The 25,395-nt window shown below is 42.6% G+C and overlaps 2 protein-coding genes across 2 annotated transcripts; one reads left to right on the forward strand and one right to left on the reverse strand.

Annotated features, from left to right (window-relative positions):
* Positions 1-79: 79 nt before the first annotated feature.
* On the forward strand, positions 80-4,650 carry LOC115135454 (steroid receptor RNA activator 1-like). The gene is made up of 5 exons (XM_029670154.2): positions 80-166; positions 2,121-2,249; positions 2,438-2,709; positions 2,870-2,978; positions 4,366-4,650. The coding sequence occupies exons 1-5, from the start codon at positions 136-138 to the stop codon at positions 4,554-4,556; spliced, it is 732 nt and encodes a 243-aa protein (XP_029526014.1). The 5' UTR covers positions 80-135; the 3' UTR covers positions 4,557-4,650.
* Positions 4,651-10,795: 6,145 nt separating this feature from the next.
* LOC115135456 (vascular endothelial growth factor C-like) lies at positions 10,796-23,697 on the reverse strand. The gene is made up of 7 exons (XM_029670155.2): positions 23,119-23,697; positions 19,873-20,086; positions 18,200-18,390; positions 17,873-18,003; positions 16,917-17,020; positions 16,367-16,703; positions 10,796-15,579 (listed from the first exon to the last, which is right to left on the reverse strand). Exons 1-7 carry the CDS (start codon positions 23,212-23,214, stop codon positions 15,465-15,467), a joined length of 1,188 nt encoding a protein of 395 aa, XP_029526015.2. The 5' UTR covers positions 23,215-23,697; the 3' UTR covers positions 10,796-15,464.
* Positions 23,698-25,395: the final 1,698 nt, after the last annotated feature.

Raw genomic sequence — 25,395 nt, forward strand, 5'->3', positions numbered from 1 at the left:
AAAAATAAACTAATTTCCTCCATTCTATTCTATTATATTAACCAACCGGACATGCGTAATGTCAATGTTCAACATCCTGTCCACGTGTCCCGGAAAACAAGTTGATTTGTTGTATATGTAAGAAGAAAAGAAGCCATGGAGGCGAAGGACCTTTACATCAAACCAGGTATGTTCTGTCCAATTTAATAGTTCTACTTAGTTTATTTAGCGACAAAAGTTCGCTGACGATAGACATCAGTCTACTGCACCTGTGCTAGGGTGATAATGCAAGCTACTTTGAAGACAAGCTAGCTAGCAGTAACTATCAAACTACATTGCTCTCTTGCTAACAAAGTTGTCAAAACATCTTGAAGATGCGTTTGCGTAGACTTTATACTACCTCTTCACTTGAGTTATTTCCCCATCTAATTTGAGCGTGATTACAGGTAACATCACATGATGTTGATCATGATTATAAACATCAGTTTTTTTGACCTGTCAGTACCGTCATGTTCATCTCAAATTGGAAGTTTACATGCACTTAGGTTGGAGTCATTAAAACTCGTTTTTCAACCACTCCACAAATTTCTTGTTAACAAACTATAGTTTTGGCAAGTCTGTTAGGATATCTAGTTTGTGTATGACACAGGTAATTTGTCCAACAATTGTTTAGACAGTTTATTACAAGTGAAATAATCTATCACAATTCCAGTGGGTCAGAAGTTGACAGTGCCTTTAAACAACTTGGAAAATTCCAGAAAAGGATGTCATGGCTTTAGAAGCTTTTGATTTGAGTCAATTGGAGGTGTACCCGTGGATGTATTTCAAGGCCTACCTTCAAACTCAGTGTCCCTTTAATTGACGTCACGGGAAAATCAAAAGAAATCAGCCAAGACCTCAGAAAAAAAATTGTAGACTTCCACAAGTCTGGTTCATCCTTGGGAGCAATTTCCAAATGCCCGCACGTACCACGTTCATCTGTACAATAGTATGCAAGTATAAACACCATGGGACAACACAGTCGTCATGCCGCTCAGGAAGGAGACGAGTTCTGTCCTAGAGATTAACGTACTTTGGTGCGAAAAGTGCAAATCAATCCCAGAACAACAGCAAAGGACCTTGTGAAGATGCTGGAGGAAACGGGTACAAAAGTATCTATATCCACAGTAAAACGAGTCCTATATTGACATAACCTGAAAGGTCACTCCGCAAGGAAAAAGCGACTGCTCCAAAACCGCCATAAAAAAGCCAAACTACGGTTTACACCTGCACATGGGGACAAAGATGGTACTTTTTGGAGAAATGTCTGATTAAACAAAAATAGAACTGTTTGGCAATAATGACAATTGTTATGTTTGGAGGGAAAAGGGGGAGGCTTGCAAGCCGAGGAACACCATGCCAACCGTGAAGCACGGGGTGGCAACAACATGTTGTGGGGTGCATTGCTGGTACACTTCACAAAATAGATGGCATCATGAGGAGGGAAATTATGTGGATATATTGAAGCAACATTTCAAGACAGTCAGGAAGTTGAAGCTTGGTCGCAAATGGGTCTTCCAAATGGACAATGAATGACCCCAAGCTACTTCCAAAGTTGTGGCAAAATGGCTTGAGGACAACAAAGTCAAGGTATTGGGAGTGGCCATCACAAAGCCCTGACCTCAAACCTATAGAAAATTTGCTGGCAGAACTGAAAAAGTGTGTGTGTGAGCAAGGAGGCATACGAACCTGACTCCGTTACACCAGCTCTGTCAGGAGGAATGGGAACCTTATGGAAGGCTACCCGAAACATTTGACCCAAGTTAAATAATTTAAAGGCAATGCACCAAATACTAATTGAGTGTATATAAACTTCTAACCCACTGGCAATGTGATGAAATAAACAAAAGCTTAAATAAATCTTTCTCTACTATTATTCTGACATTTCACATTCTTAAAATAAAGTGGTGATCTTAACTGACCTAAGACAGGGAATTTTTACTAGGCTTTACATGCCAGGAATTGTGAAACTGAGTTTAAACGTATTTGGCTAAGGTGTATGTAAACTTCCGACTTCAACTGTGTGTGTGTGTGCTAGCTGCTAATGAGTAGTTAGTAAATGGTAGGTCTTTTAAAATAAAACCCTCTCTACCTTTGTTAAGGTAATCAGGAGCGGGGCTGGAATGACCCTCCACAGTTTTCCTATGGTTTGCAGACAGCAGCACAAGGTGCACCCAAGAGGACCCCTCTCAACAAGAGAGTGCCCCCACCTCAACTCACAGGATCCCCTTGTACGTTCTAGGCTTTGGCAGAGAATTGGACATTGTGCCTTGAACATGTTTTAAATTCCTTGATCTTTTGAGTACCTTGGTACTTTTGATGTTTACTCAGGGGGTTGTGAGATTGTCTTTCTGATGACTGTACTTTCCCCAGACTGTCAGAGCAGATAATGAATCATTCTGGTTCTATTTATCTACAGGTCCTGTCCCAGGAGATTTTCCTTCCTTAACAGCTCCAATGACTCCTCCTACCAACCCACTGGCCCCTCCATGTAGTATGAACACGCCCCCTCGTCCATGTCCTGTCGCAGCCCCTCTTGGTGGGGTGATGATGATGGCCACACCTCCACCACCTTTCCCTGTGGTAGTGCACACAGACTCTGCCAGTAGCCAATCAGAAAATGAGCCAGATGTAGACGATGTAGTCACTCTTCTCAACTGGGCACTGACAGCTTGTAGACACACAGTCAAAGTAAGAATGATTTCTATAGCTCTAATTCCCAGCCACAGTTGACAAACCATTTACAAATGGCATGTTGTATCTAACTCTGTCATGGTGCAGTGCACTGTTTTGAAATGACTCACTGCTTTGCTAACCAATTTGCTGAATGTTTTACTTGTTCCCCTTGCAGAAACAGGTGTGTAATGATGTGGCGAAGCGTCTGAAGCTCTTTGAGGACATGTGGAAGTCTGGGAAGCTGTCACTTCCTGTTAGGAGAAGAATGAATGGACTGGTGCAAGGTAGGAGAACCTGTGTAGTTTGATAGATGAGGTCATATTTCTACGGATGAAAAATAAATCAGGGATGCAAACTAGTGACCTACGTGATTCGTGTAGATCCGATGAGAAAAGTTTTTTTTGGGGGGGGGTTGGATCACTACTGGCTGTATGCAATGGGGTAATGCGCGTTTGGAGCAATATTGACTGTGTCCAAGGCTCAGCCCATCGTTCACATAACAGAAAGCAACATGTCCCCTGAACGATAGCGAAGAGGTAGATGAGAAGCCTAACCACGCAGACGGGGGCGTGAAGGTGATGACGTGTACTTCATGAGCTGTAACCGAAAAACAACTGGCATTTGGAAAGTTTGAAATGGAGAAAGTGTGGTGGAACAAGTATTAGCATGGTTAAGTATCTTGCTAGCTGGATCGAATTCTCCGTTCGTTGGCCAGAGAAATGTTGAGCAAAATAAGACGACTTGCTAACTGATCAAATAATTGAGTTTATGGTGTGAAAATTAGCTGGCTAATAAAGTCAGATGAGCTAACCGAACCAATTCGTTATAGTATTAACTGGTATAAGTCTCCTTGCCTTTCCTCAAGTTATAACGCGTTAGTTGCTTACTGGACCCTGGCAATCTGTGTGAAAATTTAACTCGCCACTATCTGTGAACTAATGTTTTCCCTCTAGTTATGTGGTTAATTTTCAGAATGAGAGAATTATGTGAAAATGAGGCGTTGCGTGTTAAACAAGTGGATTCAGGGATCGAGTGTAGCTGGGCCTGGCTTAAACAGGATGCCACTATAGAGGTGAAAGGAACACCACACACTTTCCGGGGGTATGCCAGGTGTACTCTCTGCAGAAAGTGTACAATGTAATAATGTGCAGTGTAGCCCAAATATATTGTTTTTGTTGTGTTGAATTTGACAGTATGTGTGTGATTTTAGGGGGGGTTATAACATTTTTTTTTTTTTACTCCATTTTTTTTTTTGCACACATGTAGCAGTGAGTATTTGATCAATATCTACTATAGTGGCCACTATAATAGAGCAAAAATACAGCGGGGGAAAAAAGTATTTAGCCAGCCAACAATTGTGCAAGTTCTCCCACTTAAAAAGATGAGAGGCCTGTAATTTTCATCATAGGTACACTTCAACTATGACAGACAAAATGAGAAAAAACATTCCAGAAAATCACATTGTAGGATTTTTAATGAATTTATTTGCAAATTATGGTGGAAAATAAGTATTTGGTCACTTTTTTGGTCCCCCTTTTTTGGTCCCTCAGCAGTTTGCATCTCTGATTTTGAATGGGTTACCCACCATGTTTATATGAAAGAAATGAGACAAACAAATGTTCAAATGACCTAACCACATCTCTGATGCTCCTGTCTTTATGCTCCTGTCAGAGTTGAAGAGTTGTAACTGGGACGCTGCTGATGAGATCCACCGGGCTCTGATAGTGGACCATGTTAACGAGGTCGGTCAGTGGATGGTGGGGGTCAAGCGTCTCATCGCTGAAACACGCAACTTAAACCCAGACCTCCTGCACACACAGGAAGTAGACCAGAGTCTAGACACCAGCAGCACTGGTAACTGACTAGATCAATAATGACACTTTTGGAACTTTTCTATCAGGTTGTGGAACCATGAGGACTCTCGGTCGTCCATGTGAAAAGCCATTGAAATTAAACTTTTAGGCTTCCTCTCTCTTTTGCTTTCGTATGTGGAGATTCCACATATTTTGACATGGTTTTCCTGTAATTATTCAATATGCATATACATTTTTTGGGACTTTTGTTAATGAATTGCATTTGATTGCAGTGTATTGCTTTTACCGAGCTCCACCAATTCTGACAATACAAAGATGCATTTATCCCTGTTTTATGTCGATCGTTTACGTTTGATACAGCCTTTCCCTATTGTGTCTTGTTTGGTTAAAGTGCTTATATCAGAAGTGTCAGTAATTGAAAATTTTTATTTGGATCGTTCTCTCTTCAAAATACTCTATAACCTCCCTTGGACAGCCTTGTAAACAGTATTTTACTGGAGCTAAGATTGCTTTAATTGTACACAAGGTCTAATGTATTTTTCCTGGTTTAGCCTACAGTTTTCAATGACTTATCATCCCCCATGTACATAATCATAAGAGCAATAAGAATGTTTTAAAGACTGTGGTCTGCTTCTGTTGACGGTGGCATTGCATTACATGTGTATCATACACGATGAGACCAAATAAAGCTGATTTGTGGTGGAAGTATTCCATTTAAAAAAAATGTAATGTATTTTTATATGGCAGTGGGTTCATGTCATAAACTGCTATTTATATCGGTTCTGTAGTTAGGCAATGAGGATGTTCCATTCTTCCAGATTTTCTGACTTGTCTACCTCTGTGGACACAGATGCAAGGAGAAGCCACCACAAGGTGGCGTCTTAAGGCTTGACTTTTCACCGATGACAGTGTTGTGGCTATGATAACTAGAGAAACTTGGGCACTTTATAGGAAGGGTTACACAAGATTTTATGCCTTAAATTTTATAGCGCTAGAGGACTAGCCACCATGAATGAGGCGTGGCTTTGTTTTGATCGTCCAAGGGTTGTGACAACAACACTGTTTTATTGTTGCTAAGTGAGACCGTAATTGATGTGAACTCATTATGGATAATGTCATCATCACATTATCCATTATTGTCCCAGTCTACCCATAAAAGATTAGATCATGTTGGAGTAAAGTTTGAATGTTTCCAATTAAGTCATGGAGCCATTTGAATCTCCTCTCCTTTTGTCATTGTTGTAGAAAAGTGGGTTTAAATGAGGAGAGCCTTTCCTCTCATGGCATAGTTTATTCAGCTCTCCTGTGTTTGGGTGTACAGCTGCTGATTTGAAAAATACAGTATGGCTGGGAGAGCTTGGGTTGTGTATCGGGAGAGAGCGGGGTTGCAGGGTTGAGATTTTTCAGTAGAATCTGTTTACTAATTCCCACACTGTATCTCTCTGGCACTGGGGGTAGGGCTGGTGTAGGGCTATAATCATGTTACCGGTCTTCCTGGGAGCTGCAGGCCAACACTTCTCACTGACATCAGCTCTACATTACCTGTACTGTGTACACGTTAACAATAGCGTCTGCTTTGCGTACTGTAGTAAACTCTGACTAATCATGTAAGGCTGGCAGTATAACAGCTCTGGCAGCAAGTGTTGTCACAATGCCATTTGCCAAACTCACTCCATGTGTGTTTATTTGGTGAAAACATTGACATAAGAAATACGGGGAAGTGAACTTGAATTGAACGAAAGGAATGTGGATTTACCGTGTTGATTTGAACAAATACTGTGTAGTCTACAGTGCAAGCAGACACTTGCTGGGGAGGTTGAGAAATGATCTTGTGTTGTTTTAAGGGGAAATCTGTAGTTGGTACATTTGATTTTTTATACTTTTTTTAAATGAATGATGTGTACTCTTTTGATTCGTGAAGGAAATAACTTATGAGCTTAGTTGTCCTACCCCATCAGAACCCAAAGTATACGCTTGTTTTTAAATCTAAACAAACACGGTACACCCGCAACTATAATGTTGATATCATGGACGGTCAGTCCGTGTCTCCAAAGCTCTGACAAGGATTTTGAGAGTGGTTACATTATTCCAGCCCCATCCCTCAGCTGTTTGCCAAATCAGTGGCGGGGTGCCACGTTGTTATTGTTCAAACTGCAGATTGCCGCTTTAATGCACACATCACACCATACCGGTGCATCACAACTCAAGTCCTGAGAAGCTAGTTGCGATTGGCTGTTGTGTCGGATGTTTTCTCACCCAAGAAATCGTGTATTGAAAGGTGAAACACCGTCCTCGGATTAGCGCTTACGTTTCCAGATTCTTCTCCTGATTACTTGGGGGGGGGGGGGGGATGTTTTCATTCCAGAAAGTTAACTTGCGTCACACATTCCAAAATCTTGGCAAATGTGAACGCGTTAACATGGTCTGACACAGTTCCATCTACAAGCAGTTTCATTCTAGAGGTAACTGATGCGTCTTGCCGAGATCTTAGGTCTCCACTGTGTGTTTTCTTTTCTTTTTTTTTAGGTCTACCACCACCTACAGTATATGATCAACTGTTGTAAACGTTCCCTTTTTATCTCTTTAGAAAATGCTCATCTTTGTTATCTGTTCAACAGTTCTGTGTGTTAAATGTGTTCCAACAGTTTATTTTTTTTGTTTGCACTGTTTCTTGTAGTGGGAGATGCCGTGTGTCAAACGTATTACAGCATTCACAACACAGCTCAATCAGCCTCACAGTCACAGGCCGTCTATACAGTCATCATTTACTACTAGGCAAAACAACCCAAAACCAACTGCAAATGCAGTCAACGAGCTTGTAGAGTCACAAGCTTGATGTAATCATTGCGCGCTAGGAATATGGGACCAAATTCGACACTTTTGACTATAAGTGATTTTGCCCAAATACTTGACGACTTCACATGGGGGGTGGGGGGTGGATATGTATGAAAACCACCTCAAATACAAGACAACATTCTATAGTCGCTTCATATGAAACAATTTGATCTCAAATCCAAAACGCTGGAGTATAGAGCCCCCCAAAAAATAAATGATCCTTCACTGTCCAAATACATATGGTGGGAGTGTATCTTCACTGACATAGCTTCAAGCAGAAGGGGTACTATACCACATTTCCTTAGAGAGGAACAGACCGAGCTCCACAGGCTATTTTCACAGAAATCAATATTTCCTAAAACATGGGTGTCTGTCTCAAGAGACCTCTGTGTTTGAACAGGTGGTGGAGGAAAAGGAAATTGACAGAAAAGCCATCATTCTATTCCTCCGCGGCCCCATTTGGTTGTATATGTTAAGATACTGTGAGACTGATCGTCTCACGCTGTTGCTGCTGTGAACTGGCTGAAAGGAGAACCGACACCCAATCACAGTAATCCTGCTGGGCTATTAAACGCCCTCTCTCCAGACATGAGTGGCAAAGCAACAGTCACTCTCTCCCGCTGTGGTGGTGACTGCTGAGGCCTCAATAAGCACTCATATACATACCCCTAGCAGCACTAATACACTTCCAATCGCTTTATTGCTACATCTCACTTTTGAATGTAGACAGATGGTTGCAATCTTAGGGCCTCTTTTACTCTACGCTACTTTGACGACACAAACTAGGTCCAGGAGAGCTACTCGGGTAAAGAGACACGATTTAGATTGAAATCTCACTGTATGCGACGTCTCCCACACTACCTCTGATTCAGAGGGGTTGGTTTAAATGTGGAAGACACATCTCGGGTTGAATGCATACAGTTGTACAACTGACTAGGTGTCCACCTTTCCCTTTCCCAGTAATTACCCCAATTACCTTTTTAAAGAGGCACTTCCGGATTTTGGCAATGAGACTCTTGATCTACTTCCCCAGAGTCAGATGAACCATTTTTAAGTCTCCGTGTCAAGGACGTTGGAGGTAATGTCCCTAGCCAATGCTAACTAGCGTTAGCACAAGGACTGGAAGTGTATGGGTATCTTCTAGTGTGCTTGCAGATACCCATAGACTTGCAGTCATTGTGCAGCGTTAGTTAGCCATTTCTTTAGAACTGCACGCAGGATTTTAAAATATCCACACATTTGCCAATCATTGCATGTATCAACTGTGCAATATGGTTTAGATGAGAAGCACCTGTGCAGTTTGAATTGCTATCCTCACTTGGTTTGTCTATATTGTATTTACAGTATGCTAATAGGTGCACACATTAAGCAGGAATGTAGCTTTGGCCACACCACATCCAAGGCTGATGTTGAAGAGCGAGATCTCACGAGACATATTTTAATCATGTAAATCCACCCTTCTTTACTGGCCATTTTATACTTTTCTCTCTCTGTTGTTTTTCCTTGAGGTGAGAACTCGTGAATGAACGTGTCCAGCATCACATAACGTGTATCCAAATCAAAGGTTGCTGCAGTCAGTTGTTTCATTCAGATGAATTCGTGATGATTATTAAGACTTCACATTGCAGATTCAAACTTGAGTGTCCTGGCCAAGCAATACATAGTATCTTTACCACAATTTATGCCAAGAGAATTGTGTGTATCCATTCCTCACCCCCAATAATGGCACCCGTTGATGGATTAATGAATGCTCCAGGTTTAAGAACAACACAAGGCAGGAAGAGAGAATTTAATTTTCACAAGACGATAGACACTTTATGTAAGATTGAGGTGCAGCCTTGAAATTGAATGGCTTTTCCTGGTGGTGACATTCAGTGTTTAACCTTGTAAAAACTAAACGATGTGACCTCTAAGAAAACATATCACCCTTGATAAAAAGTGAAGTCAACCTTCCTGTCTCAAGTACTGTCTCTACTCTGTATGTATAAACCAAACTTTTTTGAATATCACAAACAAAAGATACTATCACTCAGTTTAGCTATGCGGTCACGTTTCTGTACAGAGGAATGAGCTGGTTTAGAGTACCAACTGTGGATGGCAGTTTCTACAGACACAAGCCAGAAGGGAATTAGATCTCTCTGCAATTGACCTCGGTGTAGTGTGTTTATTGTTCCGGACACATATGGCGGGTATGAGGAATTTGAGACTAAGGTCCTGGATCCATTTCCACTGCAGGGGTGTGTGTTTTCATTGCCTTTCTTTTGTGATTGGAGAAGGTGTTGTGAACACATCACACACCATGGTGCTAGTCTGGTCTGGTTCCCATAGTCTGTTGCCAAACTCCCTGACATGCAACCAACCCAGCTAGCACATATGGTTCCTTTGAAGTTGTGGGAGCGTACGTTTTTGGTTTCCCATTGGTTCTAGGAACGAAGCCATAAGTTTCCTTACCAGTAAAATTGAACGTTTTGAGTTGTTCTCAGAACATTTAACTAGTGTTTCCTGAAAGTTTTCCTGGGAGGTTTTATTAACGTTCTGAGAATGGAAATTAAAGGTTATTTTGAGTTTTTTAAAATAATTTCCTTAACTTTCACTGAATGTTTCAATAAGACTTGTATTAACACTGCTAGCTTAGGTTAACTGTTTTGAACTCCAAGCACAGATAGGACACATTGAAATTAATTTCCTTAGGCATTAATCATGCAAACACACAGATTTCTTTTGTGGCAGTGCATCAGTGAGATTCTCTATACATGGATTTAGTCCACTGTGCCACATGGATAGCATGCCATGTTTTTTTTTTTTTACTCAGACTAAAATGAACAGTTATGTATATTAAAACAGACCCCATTTCAAAGGAAACAAGCACTCATTAAGATCAGATGTGGTCAATTAGTGGGCGCAGCCAACACACTTAACAAGATAGAGGATAGAGAGAGTTTTGTTGACGCTGAGAACGGAATATATATGTTGTTCTTTGAACGTTACTAACGTATTAATGTTCTGAGAACATGACTTTAAATGGAAGAATGAGGAAACCTGCAGAAAATGTTATGCTGATGTACTGAAATTCCCACAGAAGAAAGTTGTTTCTTAACGTTCTCTGAACTATTTGAGAATATTCCCAATGTCAAACAAGTTGGAGAACGTTCCTGGAACATTACCAATGCAATTAATTGTAACTTAATTAATTTGATCTTTTAGGAAACGTTCTGTTAAAGTAAGGAAACGGCCAAAAAATTGTTATTTTGTCAAATTCCTTAAATGTGCTGAGAATGTTCCAAAGCCAAGCAACTATCCTGCACCATTCCCAGAATGTTGTGGGAAGGTTGTATGCAAAATAACTATAGGACAACACATGCTCACCGAGCATAGGATTCTCAGAATGTTATGTGCTACCTGGGAATACCCCTTTTAACACACTTGTATCAAACACACACCGTACACATTCACCAAAGCCAATCAAGTTTTATTTTAAATACCATACAAATATGATAAGACATTAAAAACACATACACTACGTGGCCAAAAATATGTGAACACCCCTTCAAATGAGTGGATTTGGCTATTTCAGCCACACCCATTGCTGACGGGTGTAATAAAGTCGAGCACACAGCCATGAAATCTCCATAGACAAACATTGGCAGTAGAATGGCCTGTTCTGATGAGCTCAGTGACTTTCGACGTGGCACCGTCATAGGATGCCACCTTTCCAACAAGTCAGTTTGTCGCATTTCTGCCCTTCTAGAGCTGCCCCGGTCAACTGTGGGTGTTGTTATGGAAGTGGAAACATTTAGGAGCAACAGTGGATTAGCTGCGAAGTGGTAGGCCACATAAGCTCACAGAATGTGAACGCAGAGTGCTGAAGCGCGTAGCGCGTAAACATTGTCTGTCCTTGGTTACCGAGTTCCAAACTGCCTCTGGAAGCAACGTCAGCACAATAACTGTTTGTCGGGAGCTTCATGGAATGGTTTCCATGGCTGAGCAGCTGCACACAAGCCTAAGATCACCATGTACAATGCCAAGCATCGGCTGGAGTGGTGTAAAGCTCGCCGCCATTGGACTCTGGAGCAGTGGAAACTTGTTCTCTGGAGTGATGGATCACGCTTCACCATCTGACGAATCTGGGTTTGGCGGATGCCAGGAGAACGCTACCTGCCCCAATGCATAGTGCTAACTGTAAGTTTGGTGGAGGAGGAATAATGGTCTGGGGCTGCTTTTCATAGTTCGGGCTAGGCCCCTTAGTTCCAGTGAAGGGAAATCTTAACGCTACAGCATTCAATGACATTCTAGACGATTCTGTTCTTACAACTTTGTGGCAACCATTTTGGGAAGGCCCTTTCCTGTTTCAGCATGACGATGCCCCCCGTGCACAAAGCTAGGTCAATACAGAAATGGTTTGTCAAGATCTGTGTGGAAGAACTTGACTGGCCTGCACAGAGCCCCGACCTCAACCCCATTGAACACCTTTGGGATGAATAGGAACGCAGACTGCGAGCCAGGCCTAATCGGCCAACATCAGTGCCCGACCTCACTAATGCTCTTGTGGCTGAATGTAAGCAAGTCCCCACAGCAATGTTCCAACATCTAGTGGGAAGTCTTCCCAGAAGACTGGATGCTGTTGTAGCACCAAAATGGGGGACCAACTCCATATTAATGTCCATGATTTTGGAATGAATTGTTCCACTTACTTTTGGCCATGTAGTGTAGACACACACTTTTCATTCACAGTCACCACTGACTACAGTATGTCACACAAGTTAAGTCACACATTTTGTACAATACAGTATATGCATGGGTCTTACATTTTAATTATTATTTTCTTCCTTCCCAATTACATCATGACTTTGTCATCTCAGAGAGGTGCAGGGTCACTTACAATAAATATAAATGTCATTTTTTTAAACTCATTTTAAATGCAGCACATACTGTACACTGCCTTGCAAAGTATTCATCCCCTTTGGCATTTTTTATATTTTATTGCATTACAACCTGTAATTTAAATTGATTTTTGTAGTACAAATTGGTGAAGTGAAATGAAAAAAGTAACTTGTTTCAAAAAAATAAAAAACAGAAAAGTGGTGCGTGCATATGTATACACCCCCTTTGCTATGAAGCCCCTAAATAAGATCTGGTGCAACCAATTATCTTCAGAAGTCACATAATTAGTTAGATTGCACACAGGTGGACTTTATTTAAGTGTCACATGATCTCAGTATATATACACCTGTTCTGAAAGGCCCCCCGAGTCTGCAACACCACTAAGCAAGGGGCACCACCAAGCAAGCGGCACCATGAAGACCAAGGAGCTCTCCAAACAGGTCAGGGACAAAGTTGTGGAGAAATACAGATCAGGGTTGGGCTATAAAAAAATATCAGAAGATTTGAACATCCCACGGAGCACCATTAAATCCATAATTAAAAATGGAAAGAATATGGCACAACAACAAACCTGCCAAGAGAGGGCCGCCCACCAAAACTCACAGACCTGGCAAGGAGGGCATTAATCAGAGAGGCAACAAAGAGACCAAAGATTACCCTGAAGGAGCTGCAAAGCTCCACAGCTGAGATTGGAGTATCTGTCCATAGGACCACTTTAAGCAGTACACTCCACAAGCTGTGCTTTATGGAAGAGTGGCCAGAAAAGAAGAAAAGAAGCAAACATTTGGTTTTCGCCAAGAGGCATGTGGGAGACTCCCCAAACATATGGAAGAAGGCACTCTGGTCAGATGAGAATAAAATTGAGCTTTTTGGCCATCAAGGAAAACGCTATGTCTGGCACAAACCCAACACCTCGCATCACCCTGAGAACACCATCCCCACAGTGAAGCATGGTGGTGGCAGCATAATGCTGAGGATGTTTTTCATCGGCAGGGACTAGGAAACTGGTCAGAATTGAAGGAATGATGGATCCCGCTAAATACAGGGAAATCCTTGGCGGAAACCTGTTTCAGTCTTCAAGAGATTTAAGACTGGGACAGAGGTTCACCTTCCAGCAGGACAATGGCCTTAAGCATATTGCAAAAGCAACACTTAAGTGATTTAAGGGGAAACATTTAAATGTCTTGGAAGGGCCGAGTCAAAGCCCAGACCTCATTCCAATTGAGAATCTGTCTGATGACTTAAAGATTGCTGGACACCAGCGGAACCCATCCAACTTGAAGGAGCTGGAGCAGTTTTGCCTTGAAGAATGGGCAAAAATCCCAGTGGCTAGACGTGACAAGCTTATAGAGACAAACCCTAAGAGACTTGCAGCTGTAATTGTGCAGTGAATAGTTATGCACGCTCAAGTTTTCATTTTTTTGTGTCTTATTTCTTGTTTGTGTCACAATAAAAAATATTTAGCATCTTCAGAGTGGTAGGCATGTTGTATAAATCAGATGATACAACCCCCCCCCACACACACACACACACAAAAAAAAAAATTAATTCCAGGTTGTAAGGCAACAAAATAGTAAAATTGCCATTGGGGGTGAATACTTTCACAAGCCACTGTATCTGAGGCAATGTCAATGATGTCCATGACTGCAGTATGTAGACAATTACATAATGTTGATAATTGTGGAATGGGGACTGTGCTCCATTTTTGTTCCCTGGCCTGAAGATGGAGAACATGTTGATCATGGCCTATCAGGAGAATATATGAAAATATTCCCACAGTCTAGTCTCCATGTTGTGTTGTAGAGGGAATGTGAAAGGGTTTCGAGATACATATAGCCTACGCACTTGCTGTACATTGCAAACATAGCTATTGTTGGTATTTATTACAAAAGTTACAGCGAGTTGCTTTGTCACTTTTCACAGATCAAAACATTATAATTTATAACACACTGATTGTTACAAAGGACTGGGTTCGTTCATTACATGTTATTTTAGTGACATAAAAACACAAGTCATCTGTTACAAGTTGCTTACTCTTTTGCGGACCATTTCAGTACATTCTCATGTGCCGAATTAGTTAAATGACTCCTCTTAGCTGAATTAGTTAAATCAGTGGCTTCCAAACTGTGGGGCGGTCGGCAGAGGGGGAAGGGGGCATGTCAGCTAACATTTTTGTATTAGGGGGCCCTGAGTGAAAAAATTTGGGGACTCCTCACAGCTGTATCAGTTAAATGGCTCCTCCTCACAGACGTAGAAATATACTGAACAAAAATATTAAAGCAACATGCATCAATTTCAGTGATTTTACTGAGTTACCGTTCATATAAGGAAATTAGTCAATTGAAATAAATTCATTAGGTCCTAATCTATGGATTTCACATGACTGGGCAGGGGCGCAGCCATGGGTGGGCCTGGGTGGTTATAGGCCCACCCACTTGGGAGCCATGCCCAGCCAATCAGAATGAGTTTCCCCCCACAAAAGTGCTTTATTAAAGACAGAAATAATCCTGAGTGTCATCAGCTGTCCAAGGGGTTGATCTCAGACAATCCCGCAGGTGAAGAAGCCGAATGTGGATGTCCTGGGCTGGCGTGGTTACACGTGTGCGGTTGTAAGGCCGTTTGGACGTACTGCAAAATTCTCTAAAACCACGTTGGAGATGGCTTATGGTAGAGAAATTAACATTAAATTATCTGGCAACAACTCTGGTGGACATTCCTGCATTCAGCATGCCAATTGCACGCTCCTTCAAAACTTGAGACATCTGTGGCACTGTGTTGTGTGACAAAACTGCACATTGTAGTGACTTTTTATTGTCCCCAGCACAAGGTGCACCTGTGTAATGATCATGCTGTTTAATCTGCTTCTTGATATGTGACACCTGTCAGGTGGGTGGATTATCCTGGCAAAGGAGAAATGCTCACTAAGAGGGATGTAAACAAATGTGTGTTTTTTTTTTGGGGGGGGGGGGGGGGGGAATAAGCTTTTTGTGCAAATATCAAATTTCTGGGATCTTTTATTTCAGCTCATGAAACATGGGACCAACAGTTTACATGTTGTGTTTATATTATTGTTGAGTATAGAATACCATTTGGTCAGTGTCCTCTCTGCCACACCTTCTTCTCTATTCCCGGCCCATGTGGACAATGGTTGTGGTCAGGTCAGCCTTCATTTCTGCTCTATTTCACCATACAGTTACAGTACATTGCAATTTGGCACCAGTGCTAGTGACACCAGCTTTGTCAGTTCCACTCCTCTGACCTCATGTGGTTGGGTATGCACTGGCAGACGTAGTGGCTGTAGTAGAAGCCAGTTGGACAGTTCTTGTGTGGCTTTCTGCAGGGCAGCCGGTAACAGCTTGGTGGAGGGGAAGAGAAACCGATAGAACAGTTGGTTTTACGCAATGTACTGTAGCTTCAACTCAACTGTGACCCACTTGCATGACCCTGCGTGTGTAAGCGAGTTGTGTGTGTGATCTCGGACCAATCCCCATTGTCTCATTGATAAAACATGCTCTAACTCTTTCCGCTGTTTGGATAGAACATAAAACATTATTTTTAATCTCTCGCAAGAGGGGAATTCTGTGCTTTCTGGAAGGTCTGGTTTCTACATTCCAAAGAAATGTGGCAGGTGCCTTGCCTCGCTTATCCAGATTCATTGTAAAGGGACGTAAACAGGATATGAATTCTCACGCTGGAGTAGTTCTTCACATTAATGTCTTGTCATTATCCGGAAGTGTGAAATAATATTTTGTATAACTATCATTACGTTTGAACAGATTCCCCTGAAATACATATTGCTCATGATACAGTATCTGGATTCAGACTTCACACTGAGTTTGAGTTGCGTCTATTTAATTCCTCTCGGTCTCCTCTTTAAGTGGAACAGGTTGTGTGTTGCTCTTGCCAAATTAAAATAACCTGTAGCTATAACAGTTATAGCTTTTGTACTATGTGTTCCCCAGTTGTCACACTTAGGTCAACCGCGTATTATTACTTTGACCCGCATCATAGTTCTGGGAATAGTTTTCTAGAAATGGCAATGGGGATGTCCACCGGTGTCATGAGGCCTAATGAAATGTGAAGTGTTTGAACTTTCACCCTCTTCTGTTGTGCTGTCTGTGTTTTAGAGTCAATTGTTTTACCTGCAATTGTGTGCGTTGAACCTCTTGCCTTGCAGCAGGCAGGTGTGAGGACTCTCCCTGCACTGGCACAGGCACGTCTCTGGGTTGAGAGGCTGACTACGGGGGCACTCTGCCCGGCACACACAGCCACACAGATCTGGGTCCCAGCGTTGGTTGGGTGGGCAGGTCCCTGAGCCGGGCTGGTCCTCACAGAGACACTCACAGGACTCTTGGTCTAGACGCCAGCCTGGCCCACAGCTGGCCTCCGTCAGACCGTTCTGACACACACACTCACAGCTGTCCTCATCCAGGACTTTGTTGGGGCCACACAGCTCCAGCAAGGCTGACTCCAGGGGCTCTGCAACAGATGGTGGAGAGGAGAGAGGCTAGTTAGTGTCACTTCTTGACCTCTAGACAGACATGTGGTTTAGTACATTTCACTTCAATGCGGCGAGGCAGTATATCATTCTCATTTACCAACTCCCTGACCTATGGGCTACAGTATCTCTCGGTGTTGGCAAACGGAAACGACTGTACTGGGTTTGTATGGGTACGGGCTAGTTTAACTTACCTAGCTCTCTCTCTGAGAAGGAGCTTGTGTCCATGGGAACACACAGGCAGCTGGTGGGGTCCCAGGCCAGTCCTGTACTGCAGGGAACATCTGGCGGGGAACACCTGGAGAGGGAAGGAGGGACACACAGGCCAGGATCAGATCAGAGGTCTTGGCTTAGGGGGACTGCTACTCTCACAAAGCATTCCTGTGAATGGGCTGGACACCATGGGCGGTCTGTGAGAGGGAACTGAATCCCCTGGCCCTCCTCCCTGCTGGCCTTGGCCTGGCAGACAGCCTACACACAGCCGTCTGGAGCAGTTAGGCTGGACACAGAAAGACGAGGAGAGAGCAGGGGGAAACATGGCCTCTTCTCCATGGCCTCAGTTCAAAAGCAAATGCACACGCAAAGCACTTGTGACGGAATAGCTGATGGTCTAGCTCATTCACTTACATGCTCAGATGCTGGTCCATATAAAATAGGATTAGATGGAATGGTTTAGTATCCTTGGCTTAGTCAGTCAGCTATATTATTACATTGCATTAAAACTGGACGATATTGTTTAATATGAACCAAATACTGTATTCCTTAAAGGTCCAATGCAGCCATTTCAATATCTCAATATCAAATATTTTCTGGGTAACAATTAAGTACTTACTGTGATTGTTTTCAATTAAAATTGTTAAAAAATAAACAAAATACATTTTCTGGGAGTGGTTACAGTTGTTGGCAAGGCTTCCGGCCCCATCGATGCGCACGCATAATTTTTGTGACGTTGTCAGCCAACCCGTCTATATAAAACACAGGAAAACCCCCATTTTTTGGACTGCACTGGGCCTTTAATAATAATGAAGTGTGTGTGTGTGTGTGTGTGTGTGTGTGTGTGTGTGTGTGTGTGTGTGTGTGCACATTGTGTCTCGATCGGCAGCGTCAGAGGTTACGTCTTAAAGTGGACCAGTCCTCACTACTCACTCACACGGTGAGGTGAGCTGCAGCGGCCCTCCTGATGACGGAGTGCAGGGGCCTCTTGGACAGACACTCACAGGACGTGTGGTTGACGAACGCCACCATCACCATAGAGCGGTCACGGTGAGACAACTCCACCAGCTGAGGCCACAGGGGAAAACAACACAGTGTCAATGACTAACATTCGGATTCGGCATCTATTGAATACAATGTTGTTACTAAAGCTGTGCCATTGGTACAACGCGGGTATAAGAGCGACTTGATGTAAAGTGTTACGCTGTACAGTAGCGTCATTTTAAAATGTCGAATGATATCTAGTTTGTCCTCCGCTGCTCACCGTCTTGTTGATGTAGATGTGGCTGGTGTTGGTGCAGTACAGACCCTCCTGGGGACAGCAGCCCCCACAGCGGTGCACAGACACACAGCGAGGCACGTAGAAGTGACTGGTGCTCTCCGGGTACTCCTTAGACACCTCCAGACACACCTCCCGAGGAGTACACATGGTACGCTGGATCTCCTCCAGAATGACTGGGGATGTATGGAGTGGCGTTAGCAGAGACAGGTTATCAGGGATGATATAATACAATATGCCGTTTAGCGTGCGTACGTTTTACATATGGGTGGTCCCAGCGGGAAACAAACCCGTGGCATTGCAAGCACCATGCTCTACCGACTGAGCCACACAGGGCCACCAAGGTCTAAAGAATAATAACTAATCCTGACTAAGGTGGAATAGAATCGTCGGGAACATTCTGTTATTGACCATCTTCAGCCACCCAGGTAATAATGTAGTTGCATTATTAGGCTATATTGCTGCGCTAATTGGTTGCAACCTCATCGACAGCGTCCCCCACCTACAAATTTGGTTGGATTTGTAAAGGGCAATTTCCTTTTGGAAAGCCCATCCCAATAACTTAACCACAGAACCACACTGCCACCCACTAAGCCACATTGTAAGAGTAATGTCCATGTTTTAAAAGATTGAATTCAACAAATAATTTCCTTTTTTAGTGCAATTTCTGTTGTCGGATGATCACCGTAACAATGTGCAATTTATCTCGGTAACAGAATATGAGGACAACAGACTGCAAATACTCAAAGAGAGGAGAATGAGAAAAGCTAACCCCTAATGATATGAACTTTTTAGACAACTTGGCGTCTGGCCAATAAACGTCTATTATATTGTCTGATGGAAGGACACAATAGGTGGCTTTGACTGTGTTTGCCCAGCTCTTTCATCTTGGGATGTCTCTTGTAAAATATCATTGTTTAATGTCTTCTAATTCAATCTGATGTCCTACTTTCTACCACTGGTCGATTGTCCAGCGTGACTGTTTGATTGTCCAGCGTGACTGTTTGATTGTCCAGCGTGACTGTTTGATTGTCCAGCGTGACTGTTTCCTTCATAAGACTTTTAGTCACTGGAGCTGACAGTTTGCTTAATTTTAGTCTGTGGATCTGATGTCCTTTCTTTGAATTGTTTCTGGCATCATTTCATAGAGGTTGGGGCTGGTCAATGAAAGGCAATGGAGCAAGATCAACAGTTTTGTAATGTGCCCTTTTTACAACTTTCTCTCAATGGCATCTGGAGGTCTGTTGTGTAAATGGGTGAACTGAGGCCAGGCCACCTCCTATCATTGTCCTTTAGGTTATAAGGGTCCACTCAGCCTTAATCAGCTCTCCAGTAGCGCCTATATCTTCTGTGATGAGCTCCTGTGATCAGGAAGCAGACACAGCTAGTTTATACTAGAGCGCAGAGAGAGAACACTCAGTCTCTGATGAGTGGGGAGGGAAGAGTGAGGGGCCTCTTTAACTGTTAGGAAAACAAGAACAGGCTTTTCTCTCTCCTTTTTAACAACGACACACAGCTGTACTGCTCCCATCTGTGGGTTTGGGGGGGGAGAGAAATGGGCTATCACGCTAGCAGTTCCCCCGTGTGAGATAGGCAGACAACGTTCTCTCTCAATTGGTGTTTGCTGTTGTTAGGGCCATTCGACTGAAGAGCCTTACCTTCAATGGTGCTGTCAGACTTGACCAGTGCCAGCTCCCTGGGCTTGCCCCAGGCCCAGATATCGTCTTCAGCATGGAGAGGAGGGGAGGTGCGCAAGGCTTTCCTACGTAGGCAGTGCTGCACCAGACTGTATTCTGGGTACAACAGCTCCACCAGCTCGTCCACATTGGAGACAGTGTCCAAACCACTAATACCTTCGCCAACCAGTGGGGCCTGATGAGGAATCGGGAAAATGAGCAATGAGAACATCAAATTCATATCTTTAATCTACCAAAATTCAGTTTATGTTGATCATCCACTGCAATATATTACGTAGAAAATAATATATAAAATGACACAGATGGGTATCTCAACATATAGAAAAAAAACATGTTTGTAATAAAGACCATTTGATAAGTCAGAACTGTCTGTAACTAACTTGTAATCTGTCACTACTACGATAAGAACCCTAAGGGCGTCACTGTAACATTATCACTGTCTGCCTCAGAGATCAACACCCACCAAGCAGCCTGGGTGCTACCTTGTCATTATCTCTTATGGAAACAAATGCTGTTATTTTTTCCCCCAGGTTGGTAATGCTAGACTGTCACTTCTGTCAGGGATGGAATGGAAGCTGAGCCAGTATGGAGCACTGTGTCTGTCTGAGCCCAGGGAAAACAAAGCAACGCAAGATCATATTTTTTTCCATTGAGATCAGCCAAGTTCTTTCCTAGAGATAAGGAACAAGGTTATTATGTCTGTTACAATCAAAGGTCTCCATTTTCAGATGAAAGCCTTGAGTTCACTATCAGACATTTTCAAATATACGTTATAGGTCCTTCAGAAAGTATTCACACCCCATGACTTTTTCCACATGTGGTTGTTGTCACAGCCTGAATTGTCACTGGCCTACACACAATACCCCATAATGTCAAAGTGGAATAAGTTTTTTTTATCTAAAAAAAAAAAAAACATTTTATTTTTTTATTTTTACAAGTGAATTAAAACCAAATGAAATGCTGAAATGTCTTGAGTCAATAAGTATTCAATCTCTTTGTCACGGCAAGCCTAAATAAGTCCAGGAGTAAACATGTGCTTAAGTCACATAATAAGTTGCATGGTCTCTGTGTGCAATAACGGTGTTTAACATGATTTTTGAATGACTACCTCACATACAAGTATCTGTTCCTCAGTCAAGCAGTGAATTTCAAACACAGATTCAACCACAAAGACCAGGGATGTTCTCCAGTGCCTTGCAAAGAAGGGCAACTGTTGGTAGATGGGTAAAAAAAAATAAAAAGCAGACATTGAAAATGCCTTTGAGCATGGTGATATTATTAATTACACTTTGGATGGTGTATCAATACACCCAGTCACTACAAAGACACAGGTGTCCTTCCTAACTCAGTTTCCGGAGAGGAAGGAAACTGCTGGTGACTTTAAAACAGTTACAGAGTTGAATGGCTGTGATAGGAGAAAACTGAGGATGAATCAACAACATTGTCGTTACTCCACACTACTAACCTAGATGACTGAGTGAAAAGAAGGAAGCATGTACAGATTAAAATATTCAAAAAAAACATGCATCCTGTTTGCAACAAGGTACTAAAGTAATGCTGCAAAAAATGTTGCAAAGCAATTAACTTTTTTTTGTCCTGAATACAAAGTGTTATGTTTGGGGCAAATCCAATATAACACATTACTGAGTACCGCTCTCCATTTTCAAGCATAGTGGTGGCTGCATCATGTTAATGGTATATGTGTAATCATTAAGGACGGGAGAGCATTAAATGGAATGGATTTAAGCACAGGCAAAATCCTAGAGGAAACCTGGTTTAGTCTGCTTTCCACCACACACTGGGAGATAAATTCACCTTTCAGCAGGACAATAACCTAGAACACAAGGCCAAATCTACACTGGAGTTCCTTACCAAGAAGTCAGGGAATGTTGGCCGAGTTACAGTTTTGACTTAAATCTACTTGACAATCTATGGTAAGACCTGAAAATGGTTGTCTAGCAATGATGAACAACCAATTTGACAGAGCTTGAATAATTTTTAAAAAGAATAATGGGCAAATGTACAATCAAATCAAAATCAAATCACATTTATTTATATAGCCCTTCGTACATCAGCTGATATCTCAAAGTGCTGTACAGAAACCCAGCCTAAAACCCCAAACAGCATACAATCCAGGTGTGAAAGCTCTTAAAGCTATGCAAATGCTGCCAAATGTGCTTTCTACAAGGTATTGACTCAGGGGTGTGAATGCTTATGTAAATTAGATGGTTCTGTATTTCATTTTCAATACATTTGCAAAAAAATCCATTTTCACTTAGTCATTATGGGGTACTGTGTGTAGATGGGTGAGAATTTTTTTTTTTAAATACTTTTTGAATTCAGGCTGTAGCACAAAAAAAATGTGCAATAAGTCAAGGGGCATGCATACTTTCTGAAGGCACTGTAGTTGCTTCTAATGTTGTTTAGTATTCACATTTTGAACGTGGCATTTTATGTAAGCCGCTTGTGTGATTTCGGTTCCACTGGACTTGCAAATGTCACCCCTTGTGGCTGACGGTAAGCTCCTGCTCAGATCACACAACATGAGGTCATCCCCTTGGCAACATGAGGTCATGGCTGACCAATAGATAAACGGTGTATACCTCCCACACGATCGATCGCTCAGGGTGAGTGTTTATCATCACACACAACCCATTGTCAGTTTACCTCACAATTTAAACAAGGTAGCCAACTCAATTGTAACCATCCCTAGTCACTTTTACTATTCAACCTCACTCGTCTCCTTTTGTCCAAATTGACAGTCCCTCTCTCTCCATTCAACCTTTTCAACGGCAGACGTCTGTCTAAAGGTAATGGCCTACTACCCACCTCAATAGTGGAAGTAGACAGGTACAACATGACTAACTCATTCACCTTTAATGATGCACAATGTAGCCACAAGGCGAGGAGGATGTTTTATTGCCCAACTAAAGACACACCCGCTGTAGTGAAAGCACTGACGAGTAACAAGGAAACCGCCTGTCTTTTTTTTTTTTAACTATTGTGACAACTCATTTAGTCAACAAACTGATTTAGTCAATAACAGTAGTCTATTACCCTCACATGCCTATTTATTTCTGTACTGAAATCAGAGTTCTGAGCATAATGAAGGTTCATCGGGAAAGAGCCTCGTCTGGCCAATTCTTATCTGTACCGTACAATATGACACATCATCCAAAAGCAGCAGCGTGTTGTTTAGTTACTCACCTTTGTGTCCTCCTCGCCCGGGTACTCATCATAGTCATAACCATGAGTGAGATTGGTGACATTGAGAATCCAAAGGACTAAAGATAATATCCACATGGTGTGTCTGGGATGAAAGGGGGAGCGGGAGGAGGACGAGGGGGAGATGATGAAGGATCAGCTAATGCCCCACAGTTGAACTCTCATCCCACAGAGCACAAGGATCTCCTCGTTCCTTAGCCAGGAACTGACCTTGAGATAAGATGAGCCCCGTAGAGTGCCTTTCAAACACAGCATTTTCCTCCAGGAAGTATTTTCTTTCACTTCGTACAGCATGTGAGACCACTTTCATTGTTTCATTCCAAGTATTTCCATCGCTACTCCCTTGAGTTTCCCTCTGAAGGCTTTGTATTTGGAATCAGATCCTTGTAGATGATCTTAATCAGAAAAGAGGTGTAGAGATTGAGAGGCCAGATTCCATAGGGGCTCCTGCAGGTCCAGATGGGGTGAGAGAGTGTAGGGTTGTGTCTGTCTCCAGTGAAGCCCGAGTACAGAGGAAGTGAGCGCAGACACATGTGACAGCAGGCAGGCTCCCTCAGCAGAGTGCCCTCCTTTCTCTCTCTCCCTTTCACTCTCTCTGTTTTGGGAGTAGCTGCCACCGCCTCTCCAGACTGGGAGTTAGTGTGTGTGTGTGAGCCTGTGTACCAGTGAGTACTGTTGTCTCTGACGCTTGGTGAGCACACTTTTTAAGGTGCTATATTTTCAATATCTACAGTATAATCTCTTATTTTCAAATGCTCACTCTGTATATTTCCCTGTAACATGCTGAGGCAATGTGCTTCTCCAGAAAGGTGTTCGTATCTGACTTGGCCTCTTCTCTTATCACCATACCACCTGGCCTCCTGCTTTTCAGGGTGGTCTACTGTACTGCTCTGTAAAGCGGGGAGAAGCAGAAGCACTCATTCTATGATTCAATGCTATCAAAACATAACCTACCAAACTGCATGATCGCCCTTACTATGCGCTGTATGATTGTCTACTGTCCTCCTCGACCCTCCCATCGCTGATAGTCTACAGTAAACTTTAGATATGTCATGCCTGTCTTTGTAAATCCCTGACATGGGTGTCAATGCTGGCATGGTGGTCTAGTGAGTGAATAGTCAGTCCAACTGTACAGCAATGTTTATTTTCATGGATGATTGAGCAGCAGAAGGAGTTGTGGTCATTTGTAGCTAAGTTGGTAGAACATAGTGCTTGTAAAGCCGGGGTAGTGGGTTTGATTCCTGGGACCACCCATATGTAAAAAATTTACACATGCATTACTGTAAATTGCTTTGGATAAAAACATCTGCTAAATGGCATTTGTTTTTATTTTAGTAGTAGAGATAGGGCTGTTTATGAGTTACTATGCTGTATGAAAGGATTTACACATTTTGAGTCATTGAATATGGCTATGCTGAGAAGTTGACTTCCCTGATTCCTTGGTACAGTCTTAGAAAAAAGGTTCCGAAAGGGTATTTCGGCTGTCCCGACAGAAGAATCCTTTTTGGTTCCAGGTAGAACCCTTTTGGTTCCAGGTAGAACCCCTTTGGGTTCCATGTAGAACCCTCTGTGGAAAGGGTTCTACCTGAAACCCAAAAGGGTTTTTACCTGGAACCAAAAGGGTTCTACCTGGAACCAATAAGGGTTCTTCAAAGGGTTCTCCTATGGGGACAGGCAAATAACCCTTTTATAGGTTCTAGATAGCACCTTTTTTTCCCCGAAGAGTGTATTGATGCAATGGTCTTTCATCAATATCTGCAAAGCAATCTCACATCTTACTTGTTGAATGCGGTTGTTTGAGTCCACCTAGTGTACAACTGCTATACATCTGTCGTCATCATGCTGCTGGAGTGGGGACAGCCAGCCAGGCAGTGAGTATGGCTTGGCTCTGGCCAGCCACAGTCATTACACTTAATGGGCTCCATCCTCTCAAGTAGGGCCATGTTTATCCCGCTCCTAATGAACATCTCCCCATCTACAATATCTGGCTAATTCAATTCTCCCACAGCCAAAACACTCATTTCCACCAAACAACTGCTCTGTTTCCCCCATTGTTTTCTCCCGGATGATAGAGACATACTGTAGCCTGGAGGTTTTTTTTTTGGGGGGGGGGGGTGTTTTCAAACTGAAACACACTCACATAACATACTGTATAACCGGAGCACAAGTGTTCTGTATATGAATTGTCTCTAAGTTGGAGTAACAGAGAAAGTAAATGGAAGACGAGTGGTATTGCAGAGTGAAAGTCAGCAGCTGGCC

This window comes from Oncorhynchus nerka, linkage group LG10, assembly GCF_034236695.1.
Source record: "Oncorhynchus nerka isolate Pitt River linkage group LG10, Oner_Uvic_2.0, whole genome shotgun sequence".
Taxonomy (NCBI): domain Eukaryota; kingdom Metazoa; phylum Chordata; class Actinopteri; order Salmoniformes; family Salmonidae; genus Oncorhynchus; species Oncorhynchus nerka.

Bases quoted from the DNA above. Each gene is read 5' to 3' on its own strand.
- LOC115135456 (XM_029670155.2), bottom strand. From the start codon at position 23,214: ATGTGGATATTATCTTTAGTCCTTTGGATTCTCAATGTCACCAATCTC. The intron at 18,004-18,199 runs GTGAGCAGCGGA...CTGTGGCCTCAG, and splicing joins ACATCTACATCAACAAGACG to CTGGTGGAGTTGTCTCACCG. The intron at 16,704-16,916 runs GTAAGTTAAACT...CATCTGTTGCAG, and splicing joins CTTCTCAGAGAGAGAGCTAG to AGCCCCTGGAGTCAGCCTTG.
- LOC115135454 (XM_029670154.2), top strand. From the start codon at position 136: ATGGAGGCGAAGGACCTTTACATCAAACCAG. The intron at 2,250-2,437 runs GTACGTTCTAGG...ATTTATCTACAG, and splicing joins TCAACTCACAGGATCCCCTT to GTCCTGTCCCAGGAGATTTT. The intron at 2,979-4,365 runs GTAGGAGAACCT...TGCTCCTGTCAG, and splicing joins AATGAATGGACTGGTGCAAG to AGTTGAAGAGTTGTAACTGG.